This window comes from Fonticula alba (assembly GCF_000388065.1).
Source record: "Fonticula alba strain ATCC 38817 unplaced genomic scaffold supercont2.6, whole genome shotgun sequence".
In the NCBI taxonomy this organism is placed as follows: Eukaryota; order Rotosphaerida; family Fonticulaceae; genus Fonticula; species Fonticula alba.
In genome coordinates, this window is record NW_009242976.1 from 412,463 (window position 1) to 424,481 (window position 12,019).

Consider the following 12,019-nt stretch of genomic DNA (forward strand, 5'->3'; position numbering starts at 1 on the left):
CCCCCCCCAGACGCCCACACACCTCCACGCACACGCCCCGCGGCGCGGGCTTCCCCACCACCCTCGCCCTTCCCTGTTTGCAGACCGATGTTCAATTCTTGGCTCCCGTCTCTGGGCTCACAGTCCCCCTCGGTGGCGGCAGCCTCAACGCCCCCGACCCAGGCCGGGACAGTCGGCACCGACCACCGGGCCATCCACAAGATCGATGCCTCGGCGCGATTGGCCTTCTCTCGAGGAATCGACTACAATGGTGTGTTGTTCTCCCCCCCCCCCCCCCGGCCCCTCCTCCCCTCTCCGCGCCCCCCTCCACTCCTCGTCCACACCGCCCCCCTTTCCCTTTCTTTGCTCCACTCACCGCGGCGGACACCTCCACTGCACACAGTCAAGATCCTCGTCCGCGGTGACCGTGGCGCCGGGAAATCCCTGCTCATTCGTCGATTTGAGGAATACTCGGTTTTCATGGCCGGGTCTGCCAGCCAAACTGCCGGCACCTTTGTCCCCGCCAGCCTGACCACCATCAATGCCGACGCCTACCTGCCGACGTCGGAAATCACATCCACCAGCGTCGCATGGAAGTACAAAGGTACACGCCCGCACGCGGGTCCCCCTCCCTCTCTCTTGCCTCGGCACATGTGTCCCCCCCACCCACATGCAGAACTCCTCTCACCCATGCTCCTGTTGAACGCCCAATCATGTCCCACGGTCGGGACACAGCATACGACGAGACCGTCAAGGTTGAGCTGTGGGATGTGGTTGATGAAGCCCGCAAGGGTACGTCGATGCCTGCATTTTGCCATTTCCCCCCCCCCCCTCTTTCGGCCCGCCACATCTTCGCGCAAATGCCTCTCCCCCGGCATCTGACTCGGCCCTTTCGGCCTCCTGCTCCAGATGCCTCTTCCGGGGCCGTCGCCCTGGACAGCAGTACGATCGACGTTTACCACAATGCCGACGGCATTGTCGTGGTCTATGACATGACCAAGCGCTGGACCTTCGACTATGCGCGCACCATGCTGCTTAGCTCCTGCTCCGGCCCGGCCGACGAGGAAGAGGACAAGCAGGATGCCGAAAGCCCAGCCAACACCTCCAACACCCTGCCCGCCCACCTTCCCGTCCTGCTGCTGGCCACCTGCCGCGACCGCGGTGACCACCGGGTTGTCTCGGCCGAGGAGGGCCTGTCCCTGGCGCTGGCGGTCACCGAGGCCCGGCGTGAGGTTCAGCCGGCCGACGCCAGCCCGGGCGCCGCGCCGATCCACTACGCCGAAGTGGCCCTGACCAATGGGTTTGGCCTGCGGCAGGTTGACCGGTGGCTGGCCGGGCCGTATCTGGCCGTGGTCGATCGGTCCCTGGCACAGCTCCGGGCCGATGTGGCGCGCGAGCGCCAGGCCAGCGAGGCGGAGCTCCGTGAGGCCACCTCCGCCGAGTTGGCATCCACTTCGGATGCCTATGATCGCTATGTTCAAACGCAGCGCAACATTCGCGCCAAGCCATCCCCTCGAATTGTGCGCACCTCGCCGGCCGAGGCCCCAGGCTCTGCCCCTGACCCGGCGCCGGCCCCCCCGGCCAAGGCAGCAGGCAGCCCCGTCATCGTGTCGGTACCTGTGGCAGCCGCCGCTTCGACTTCGGCCTCGGGTCCGACTCCCGCCCGGACGAAGTCCGCTCCTCCGGCCCCGGCCCCGGCCCCGGCCCCGGCCCCGGCCCCCGTAGCCTCGGGCCCTGCGTCGCCGCCGACCTCGGCCACCTCGGGCCCCGGCGCTGGCGGCGGCGCCGCCGCCCCATCGGCCACCGCCCCGGGCTCGACCTTCTCCTTCATTTCGCGCCTCTTCGGCGGGGGCTCCGCCGCGGCTGCCGAAGCCGCCAAGGGCCCGGCTTCGCCCACCGGACCCACCCTCAAGGAGACGGCCGCCAATGTCACCCTTTCCAAGACGCCGCTCCGGTCGCTGGATGATTTCACCCTGGAGCTGGCCGATGGCGGGGCCATCGCCGACGCCTTCTGGGACAGCCCCACTGTCGGGGCGCCGGTCGCGGCTGGCGGCAAGCCTCGGCCCGGTGCCACGGCCGCCTCGACCAAGAAACCGGCCAAGCAGCCGGCCCGCCCGGCGGCCCGGGCCCACCTCTCGGACTCGGACTCGGACGATGACAACCCCCTGGTCCTCGGTGATGACGATGGCTTCCCGGACATGGCAGCCGGCTCGGCCGCCGGCCCGACCGCCGGCTCCATGTCCTCCATTCGCATTACGCGCCCCTCTCCGGCGCGAAGCAGGCCCGCCCCGGCCTCGGCCACCTTTGCCCGGGATGGCGATAGCGACAGCGACAGCGACAGCGACAGCCGCTACAGCACCGGCGGGCTGGTCGCGGCTGATGAGGACCTGCCGGCCGTGGCGTCATCCTCCTCGCGGGCCCGGGCCCCGGCCCGTCAGCCCGCCTCGACGGCCGTGGCCGTGGCGCTGGACAGCGACAGCGATGACGACCACCACTCCGGGCTGGTCATGGCCGATATGGATCTCGATGCGCTGACCCTCTCCATGGGAGGCGGTCCCGCCTCGTCGAGCCGGCCTCGCTCGACGAAGTCCCCCTCGCGGCGTGCTCTCTCCGATGACTCGGCCACCGGGCTGGCTGCCCCACGCCCTCGTAAGAAGTCCTCCGCCTCGTCCTCGGCCACCGTCAGTGTCAGTGGCTCCTCGGTGGACCTGGCCCCCGCATCTGAAGATGGCAGTGGCAAGAAGAAGAAGAAGAAGAAGTCCAGCACCTCTGCGCCGAGCGCCGCCCCGGTGTCGGCCCCGGCTTCGGGCATTCCATCGCCGACGGTCCTCCCGGCCACCGAGCCTCCGGCCCCCGCTCGCCGGGCCGCGCCGGCCCCACTCCCCGATTCCGACTCCGATTCCGATGCCGACCTCCCCCCGATGCCTGCCAAGAAGGCCTCCTCCCGGTCACGCAAGGCCAAGATCTCCTTCGACGACTTCCAGTAGTGTGTCCCAGGACGCCGGGGCGCGTCTCGCAAAACTCCCCCCACGCTCCTCCCTCGGCGTGCAAAAAAAAAAGAAAAAAAAAGAATAATAATACACCCCGTAGGCCTGCCTCCGCCCCCCCCCCCCCCCGGCTTGGTGTGCCTTTTCCGCCCTCCCGCTTAAATGGACAGTGATCAGTTAAGCACACACGTGACATTGCTGACACCCAGGTGTGATTGTGGGTCTCTTGGGGGTACCCTTTCCCCACCTGTGGGCGAGGGACCGGAAAAGGGGGGCGTGGCCGGGCCGGCGGGCCGGCGGGCCCGGGAGACATCCCGCCCCGCGTCCTCTCCCTCCTCCGATCCGCCTTTTCGCGGGGTTTTTTTTCTTTCTTTTTTTCCACCCCCTCTTTTTGCCCCAAACGCCCGCGATAGATTGCCCTGCCACCGCGCGCCCGGCTGTGGCCTTAACTCCTGAGTCGGGACAGTCAAGCGCCCATACGCGCATACACCTGCCGACGTGCTCGGCCTGCTGACGGACCCTGCTCCGGGTGCCCGGGCCTGGCGCTGTCGCCGTGGGTGGGCCACCTGAATGAAGGGTCTTCGCCGGGCACCGCTCCAGCGGAGCCACACTCTCCCGCTCCATGTGCTGAGGCCGCCGGAGCAGCGGGAGATGGCTCGCAAGCACACGGCCCGCGACCGTGGACGACCGTCGACGCCTGTGGCGGCGGGAGGGCCTGCCGCCGGTGTGGCCCGGCGCCTGGGGCGCTGGCTGCGTGTCCTCCTGCCTCGCTCCATGCGTCGAGGCCTGGCCCTTCTGGTGTTGGCGCTCGTGTTTGTGTGTCTCCTGAAGTGGTTGCCCGTCGGCATGCCGGCGACCGCGCGCCGGGCCATTGCCCGAAGCATGCGGCCATGGCTCGGCGCCTCGGCCCCGGATACTGGCGAGCTGCTTGTGGCCGGGGCCGGCGTCATGGCGGAGCCCGTGGCCAGCTCCGGCTGGCGCTGGGCCACCCCCTGCCACAGCGCCGGCTTGCCGGACCTCGGGGCTGATATCGGCCCGACGGGGCGCTTTTGTGTCCTGGAGCATGCAGAGGCATCGCCGGATCCGGAGCCCGGGTCTTGGACCGATGCGCTGCCTGCGCCGCTGGGCGGCTGGCCCAGCATGGCGCCTGCCCCGGCGGATGAGCCCGGCTGTCGGTTGGTACTGTGGGCCCCGGGGCTCGTCGGCCCGGCCGGCACCCTGGGCCTACTGCCGGGCCTGCTGGCCATTGACGCACTCTGGCGCGAGGCACTCCCGGGCTCGGGCCAACACTGCGCCTGGCTTGAACTGGCCGCGGAGGCCTGGGTGGGAGAAGTGGACGCACGATCCGGCGACCCGGCCGGACTTTGCCCTCCGTCCGGCGTCCAGACCCGGCCCCTGCCGGGAGCCCTAGTGGCCGCGGCCCGCTTGGTCTTCCCGGAGCTGGCCATCGTCACGGACGCCGGGTGTCGGCCCGGGGCGGACAGCGCCGGCGCCAGCACCGAGCCGCCAGCCGGGCGAGTCATCCTGGCATTGGCGGCTCCCTGGCCCACCGGGCGGGACATGGCCTCCTTTCGGACCCGGCGCCTGGAGGATACGCGCCCGCCGGCGGCCGGCTGCACGGCCGTCGTCACCCGCTCGGGCGACCTGCCACAGGCCGGGGCGCTCACATCGGCCCCCGCGGCCACCGTCATCCGGGAGCCGGCCGCCAATGCCGGGGACATGCGCTGGCGTTTGAGCCTGCCGCCCGCGGGCAAGCGCTCGGATCCGGCCGGCTGGGCGGCATACCTGCAGGATGTGCGTCGGTGCGACCGGGTCCTGGCGCTGGACCCGCACTTGGGCATGGCCTTTGGCTGGGAGCAGACCGACCACCTGGCCGGGCTACTGTGGCTGACCCATCCCCGGGCGCGAGTGATCCTGGCGGTCGGCCGGCCGGCGGCCGTGCCAACCAGCCTCACGGCCGCCGGGCCGAGCGGCTCACCCGGCGCCTGGCTGCTGGCCTACCGTGCGACCATGGCACGGCAGGACCTGCGCGCGGCCCTGATGCCCCGGGCATGGGGCCGGTGGCTGGCCCAGGCCTCGGTGGAAGCCCGGCGGGCCGGGTTCTGGCCGGCCATGCTGGACCTGGTCCGCCTGGAGCTCGACGCCCCGGAGCCGGCCACGCGCATCGGCGATCTCGCCTCCGATACGCGAGCCACATCCGCCGGGCTGCTCACCTACATGCCCTGGGAGCAGCTCAACAACCAACTCATCGGGGCCAAGTGTGCCTGTGCTTTGGCGCGACTCCTGGGCAGGCAGCTGGTTTTGCCGCTCGTGGGGCAACGACGCCACCGGCCTCCCGACCGGGAGGCAGCCGCCCCGACGGACGAAGACGAGCCCCACGGCCCCGGCCATCGGCACCACGCCAGGGACCGGGGCTCGGACTCGGGCACGGGCCAAGCCGCCGCCGGGTGGGACTTCAGCTTCCACGTGGCCGACTACCGATGGGACTGGGCCTTCGAGTCGGTGTATGACGCGGGCCACCTGCTGCCGCCGGGGGCCGGGGGGCTCGGGGCCCCGGCGGACGCCCTGCGCGGTGGCCAGCCGGGCGGTCTGCCCTGCCGCGTGCTGTCGACCATGAACTTTCGCCTGCTGCTGGCGGAGTTGGCCTTGAGCCTGGCCGAGGGGGGCGGCCGGCCCAGTGGCCGGCCCCTGGGTGCGGCGCCTGCCCCGGCCTCGGGCAACGACCGCTTTCGCCTGGCCCGCCTGCTGCATAACCCCCTCTACGAGCACACCCCCGAGGCGGAGACCGTGGCCTACCACCGGGACCTGCTCGGACTGGAGGCCGACCAGGTGACGCCGCTGCCGCGGAGTCTGTACCGGCGTCGGGCGGATTCCCTGGTCCGGCTGTTCCAGGCCCCGGGGCTGGCCGACCAGCCGATCCTCTCACTCGGCACACTTTACTGGGCCATGGACTTCCCGGCGGCCGGCCGCGAGATGGCCGACTATCCGTACCGGCGATACCCGGACCTGCGCCAGGCAAGCGCATGGCGTGTGGTCAGTGACCCGGTGCGCCCGGCTCGGCGTCTTCTGGCCCTGGCGGCCGACATCCTGGCCGGTCTGGCCGCCGGCCGGGGGCCGGCATCTGACGCCGCGGCCGCCACCGGGGCCCCGGTCATGGCATGGCACTTCCGCCGGGGGCCGGATTACGAGCGGAAGTGCGCGCGCATCCGCGACCCGGCCCTTCAGCGCCTGTGCCTGCCCCCGGTGGAGATGCTGGAGGCCCAGGCAGCTGCGCGACTCCGGGCGGCCCGCCCGGCGGTGCTCATCGTGGCCACCGATCTGCCGGACGCCGATGCTCGAGCCCTCGTTGAGAGACTCCTCCACGGGGCATCCCTGCCCTTTGCCTGGGGCTCCACGCCACCGGCGCAAATGCGTGTCTTCCTCTTGGCGGACTTGGTGCGCGATTTGGCCGGACGCGTGTCGCCCGAACACGCGTACGCCGCCTGGGAAGTGCAGGAGGGGACCCTTGCCCGGCCCCTGTTCGAACAGGCTCTCTGTGCGGTGCGATCATATCACGCCTTGGCCCATTGGGCGGGCTCCCGGTGCCCCTTCTGCTCATCCACCCCTCGCTCCTGTCCCCACCGCGCCCCCCCCCCCCCCCTCCCCCCCTCACCTGCCCCCCTCCAGTCCCCTCCATTGTTTCCCCCCCCTCCCCCCTCCCCCTCCTCCCCCCCCGCCCCCCCACCCCGCCCCCACCACCCTCATCCCCCCGCCCCCCACCACCCACCACCCCCCCCTCCACCAGGACCCCCCCCCCCCCCCCCCCCCCCCCCCCCCCCCCCCCCCCCCCCCCCCCCCCCCCCCCCCCCCCCCCCCCCCCCCCCCCCCCCTGCACAGGGGCATCCATTCTTCGTCGCCATGCATCACGCACTTTGTCCTACCTGCCGGGCTGGTTTCTCCTCTTCTCACACGTGCATGCATACACACACGCACACGCACACGCACACACGCACACATATGTGCACATCTGGGCATCATGCGCGTGGGGGGGGGGGGGAGGGGGCGGTGTGTGTGGGTGCGAAGAGAGAGAGATAGGGATGGAGAAAGAGAAAGAGAGGTATATATATATAGGCAGGAGTGAGCATGCACGTGCGCAGGCACGCGTGCACCCACAAACGCATACACACGTAATGCCACCCAATCTCAGTACTCGAGGATCGGGGAGCCGATCTCCGAAATGATCTCGATGGTGCACTTCAGGTCAAACACGCGGCTGAGGACGATCTTAAAGAGCTTCTGCACGTTGATCGAACGGGCTGATGAGCAGAAGATGAGCGGCGCGCGCATGGCCTTGGCAAACTTCCGCGCCTGGTTGGTGATCTCCTCCTGCTCTTCGAGGGGGAACTGCGCAAACTGGTCGAACTTGGTGCCGATGAGGAAAGGGATGGCGTTCTTTGGAGGAGTGAAGAGCAAGAGATGGAAGCGTGAAGAAGCAGAGAGAGGGAGAAAAAGAGAGAGGGAGAGGGGGGGGCGAAATGCCACATAAGAGGCATCATTCCAAGCAATGGAACAGGGTCAGACAACAACGAAAGAATGAGGGGAGGGAAAGCAAAGCGGGGAGGCGGATGACGCACCTTGTTGAAACCGCGCGCCTGGTGGTACCACTCCTTGACACTGTTGAGGGTGGATTTCCGAGAAAGGTCGAAGAGGAAGAGCAGAACTACCGCCTCACTGCACACAAGTGGCAGCATGTTGACGAACTCCCGCTGGCCGCCAAGATCCCAAATGGAGAAGGTGATCTCGGTGTTGCGGACCTGCACAGTCTTCTCCATGAAGTTGACACCTAGGGAGGGGAGGCGCAGGAGCAGGAGCGAGGGGGGGGGGGGGGAGGGGCGATGGATGATCAGTATGTGGCATGTAGGCATGTGGCCAAATCGAAGCGGGGCCGCGGGTCTGGACACGCACCAAGAGTCTGGATGTAGTCTTCGTCGAAGGAGCCCTCGACGTACTTGACCATGAGACTGGTCTTACCAATCTGGCTGTCACCCACCATGCCGATCTTGAGAACGACACTGTGACGGAGCCCCGGCGCCGGAGGGCAGCGGGAGAGAGGGAGAGAGGGGTTTGGTCAGCAAAGAGGGTGGGGACGAGGGGGAGAGAGAGAGAGAGGGGGGGGGGGCGACAGGGTCATGACAAGGTGGAATAGAGAGGAGGGAGGGAGGGAACATGCGGCGGCGGACAGGGAGTACCTGTTCTTCTTCTCGGCGGACTGAGAGCCCTGGGCGTCGCCGGCCTGATCAAAGCTGGGGTCCATGGTGCAAGAAAGAAAAGCGAGAGAAACGGGAGAAAGAGGGGGGGGGGGAGCGGGACGAGATCCGATTGGCGGCTCGGCTCCGGCAGAAGGACGGAAGGGCGCGGGGGCGCAGGGGGCGCGGGTCGAGCGGCGCGGAGGGGGGGGGCGGGGAAAGGGGGGGGGGGGGGGGGAGGGGGGGGGGGGGGGGGGCGGGGGGGGGGGGGGGGGGGGGGGGGGGGGGGGGGGGGGGGGGGGGGGGGGGGGGGGGGGGGGGGGGGGGGGGGGGGGGGGGGGGGGGGGGGGGGGGGGGGGGGGGGGGGGGGGGGGGGGGGGGGGGGGGGGGGGGGGGGGGGGGGGGGGGGGGGGGGGGGAGGGGGAGTGGAGGGCAGTGCCGGCGGCATCGGGGAGTGCCCGAATGAGCGCGGACATTTTTCAGCGCTTGGGGATAATAGGGGCGGCAGAGCAGGGCCCAAGCCGGCTGGCCCCCCCCCCCCCCCCTTCCCCCAAGGGGCGCTGTCGGCCCCTGCCCTCTCTCCCCCTACCCGGCAAGGAGCCCCGAGTCCTGCTGGACGAGGGTTCGCGCGAGGGCCCGGGGGATCTTCCCCCCCCCCCGATGCCAGGAACACATCACACATCGGAGGGGGCGGGGTGCGGCCGACAACGGCTGGGCCCAGGAAGGGGAGGCGCCCGGGCCTCAGGTCGGGACGGCCCCCCATTCTGTGTCCGTCTGTCTCGTACCCTTCGCCGGGGCGACTCCCCGACCGTCGGGCCGGCCGCGGGGGGTGTCTCCGGGGAGCTGGAGCTCTCGCGACACACTCGTACACATCCCCGCACTGGCGGCCCACTGATCGGGAGTGGGGGAGGGGGCAGCAGCAGGAAAGCTAAATCCCAGCCTCTCGGGCGCGGCCGGGAGCTTGGAATGCACCGCTGGCCTGGGCCGGTGCACCCCCCGCGCCGGTCCCCTGGTGCCGGTGTCACGTCGGCGCCCTGCGCGGGAGGGCGCGCCCGGCACTCGGCCTGCCTTAGGGAGTAGGACGCACGGGGTTCGGACGGCGGCCGGGCATGAGCAATGTAAGCGTGCGCGTGTGTGTGTGTGTGTGCGTGTGTGTGACACTGACCACCGCGAGAGTCTCAGGGGCAGGGCCGGCAATGCGCTGGGGGCCGGCTCGGCTCGCAGGGGAGGAGGGGGCAGTCTCTGGTACCATCGCCAGCTCGCACACAATCCTAAAGACTTCAGGTGCACATTCCACAGCCGAGCCTCCCAGTCCGGGGCCCCCTCCCGCCCCCCCGCCCCTCGCCCTCCCCCCGGGCTCCCACTCACACCACCACTGCCGCGGCGCCCCAGACCCCGGACCCATCTCCTACGCACCCTTGGCCTCCAGGCTGGGAAGATGTTGGGATGAGCGCGGCTTCCTCGGACCCCCGGTGGCAGCAGCCCGAAAAACAGAGGCCCGTCTCCCGGGGGGAGGGAGGCGGGGGCGCGGGTGTCTGAACCGCCGAATATTGACCGTTGGCAGGGCTCGGGGCCGGGCTGCATGCCAACGCTGGGCCCCGGCCTGAGGGGGAACCGTCGCCCTTTTGGAGTCTGGCCACGAACGCACGTACCCCCCTCGGCGGCCCGCGCGTGCCGGGCATGGAACCGCCTGTTGACAGGGGGGAGGGCCGGGGGGACATATTCAGAAGGTCCAATGGCAAGGATAGCCGGGCATATTAATAGATCGGTTATATGCGATTCCAGATTGCTGGGTATATTAACTTAGCCACATAGCAGCCCTCGGTGCTGAGAAAAGCCCCAGGAAACTGGCTCTCGCCCTGGCCTCGAGTACGACCGGGAGCCGCGGGACTTGCTGGACTTGGAGACTCGGCTTTCTTCCATCCTTGTCTCCCGCGTCTTATCTTTCACAGCCCCCGTCTCCCTTGGCGGGGCGGGGGGGGGGCAGCGAACAGTACTAGGCCCTACGCGGCGGCGCATGTTGGGCGTGGCGATCTCCTGCGCGGAGCCCCAGCCTGCGCGTGTTGGGGCGACGCTCCGGCTGGTCGAGGTGCAGGGCGGGGGGGGGGGGGAGCCGGGCCGGGCCCTGGCCGGTCCTGGGCCGAGGCGCCCCCGGCCGGGGTCTGAGAATGCCCTGTGGCCCCCCCCCTCCCCGCCCCCCACGCAGTTCTGGCTCTAACTGGCTTGCTTGTTATATAGCGGGGTTGGGGAGATTGCCCCACCCGGGCGCGCTTGGGGCTTGCGGCGGCCCGTGTTTTCATGCTAGGCCCCAAGCTGATCGGCCCGGGCACCCGGCCCGCGCCGGGCCGGGCCAGGCCGGGCCAAGGAGGGGACTGGCCCCCTTTCGGAGTTTGCCCGATTGCGCTCGCTGAGGTCCCCGCCCCCCTCTGTCTGCGCGCGAGTATCTACCGGCACTCGATCCGTTCAGCTCCGCTCGATCGCTCTCGCTCTCGCTCGCTCTCTCTCTCTCTCTCTCTCTCTCTCTCTCTCTCTCTCTCTCTCTCTCTCTCTCTCTCTCTCTCTCTCTCTCTGTCCTCCTCGTTCTCCTCCTGCTTAGCTGCTCTTGAGCCACGAACGTGGAGCTCGGCCAAGGCATGCCCACACCCCCCTCCCCCACACGCCTCTTTCCCCCCTGCGTCCTCATCACCCTCCCTTCTCGTCACCCCTCTCGCACTTTTCTCCTCCTCCTTTCTCCGCCCCCCCCCCTCCACTGGTTCTCCTCCCCGCCCCTGGGTGTGACGTCATGAAGAGCTTCAAGAACTTCATCAACAACTTCCGCCAGGGCTCGGATCAAGACCACTTGGAGGCTGATCAGCACACAGACACCGGCACCTTTGCCCAGGGGTTCTCCGGCTGCGCGGTCTCCTCCCAGCCAGCGGCGCAATATCTCTTTGCCCAGTTGGCGGCCGCGACCACGGCTCCGCGAGCTCTTGGCGCCGGCCCTGACCCCGAAGAATGGCTGCCACGCGTGGGCCAGGTACGCTGGGTCTCGGCTTCCCCTTCCTTCTCCCCCTTCCCCTCCCACCTCTCTCTCTCTCTCTCTCCCCCCCCCACTTCTCTCCCTCTCGCTCCCCCTCTCTTCCATCCATCTCCCCGTCTGACATCTCTCGGCACCCACATCCGGCCCTCCTTTGGCCCTGGCCGACAGACCACCACTCATGGCTTCTTTGCCGTCCCCTCGTCCATGGCCTACGATAGCTTGCACCGGGTGTTGGCGATCGGCAACCAGCATGGTCAAATCCACCTTTTCCAGGGCGTCCTGCCGGAGGAGGCCCCTGTCTTTGTGTCTTCCATGGCCGAGCCCGTGCGGCCTGTGTCGCCCTCGATGCCGGACACCGGGGCCACCGCCGGTCGCCCCGGTGCACGGCCCTCTGCCGCGGCGTTCTACGCACGCCAGGCCGGCCTGGCAGATGGCGGGTCCCCCGGCAGCGCCACCCCCCCTCGGCGTCCGGCCCGGCGGGCGGTTGCCCCGCGTGTTTCCACCATCAACCTCAATGGCCGCCAGGGGGTTCGTCTTTTGGCCTTCACCTCTTCCGAGCTGTCCAGCCATGCGGTGACCCAGGCCCAGCGTCCGGGCGCCCCGCGCCTGGAGTACGAAGATGGTCTTGGCGGCTTGCTGGTGGTCGATCAGGACAGCAACCTTTACCTGTACCAGCGCGAGTACTTGACCCTCATCCAGTCGATCAAGGCCGCCTCATTCCTGAACCCAGGCGACAGGTGCGCCCCCATGTGTCCATCCTGGCCCGCGCCTCCTTCCCCGCCTTCCTTCCTCCTTCCTCTCCCCCCCCC

General features: G+C 69.6%; 4 protein-coding genes across 4 annotated transcripts in view; 3 read left to right on the top strand and 1 right to left on the bottom strand.

Annotated features, from left to right (window-relative positions):
- Positions 1-87: 87 nt before the first annotated feature.
- H696_03761 (hypothetical protein) lies at positions 88-2,966 on the top strand (the record flags this gene model as incomplete). Its single annotated transcript, XM_009497619.1, has 4 exons — positions 88-250; positions 383-583; positions 715-771; positions 889-2,966. The coding sequence occupies 4 exons, from the start codon at positions 88-90 to the stop codon at positions 2,964-2,966; spliced, it is 2,499 nt and encodes an 832-aa protein (XP_009495894.1).
- A 358-nt stretch (positions 2,967-3,324) lies between these two features.
- H696_03762 (hypothetical protein) lies at positions 3,325-7,086 on the top strand (the record flags this gene model as incomplete). Its single annotated transcript, XM_009497620.1, has 2 exons — positions 3,325-6,439; positions 7,077-7,086. The coding sequence occupies exons 1-2, from the start codon at positions 3,537-3,539 to the stop codon at positions 7,084-7,086; spliced, it is 2,913 nt and encodes a 970-aa protein (XP_009495895.1). The 5' UTR covers positions 3,325-3,536.
- A 62-nt stretch (positions 7,087-7,148) lies between these two features.
- Positions 7,149-8,259, bottom strand: H696_03763 (septum-promoting GTP-binding protein 1; the record flags this gene model as incomplete). The annotated part of the gene is made up of 4 exons (XM_009497621.1): positions 7,149-7,397; positions 7,580-7,788; positions 7,911-8,017; positions 8,195-8,259. 4 exons carry the CDS (start codon positions 8,257-8,259, stop codon positions 7,149-7,151), a joined length of 630 nt encoding a protein of 209 aa, XP_009495896.1.
- A 2,714-nt stretch (positions 8,260-10,973) lies between these two features.
- The window catches only part of H696_03764 (hypothetical protein), a gene marked incomplete at its 5' end in the record, with an annotated part of 10,846 nt that continues 9,800 nt past the window's right edge, over positions 10,974-12,019 (top strand). Inside the window, 2 exons of the mRNA XM_009497622.1 lie at positions 10,974-11,207; positions 11,379-11,947. Coding sequence (XP_009495897.1) covers positions 10,974-11,207; positions 11,379-11,947 — 803 coding nt within the window. The remainder of the gene's footprint in view (positions 11,208-11,378; positions 11,948-12,019) is intronic.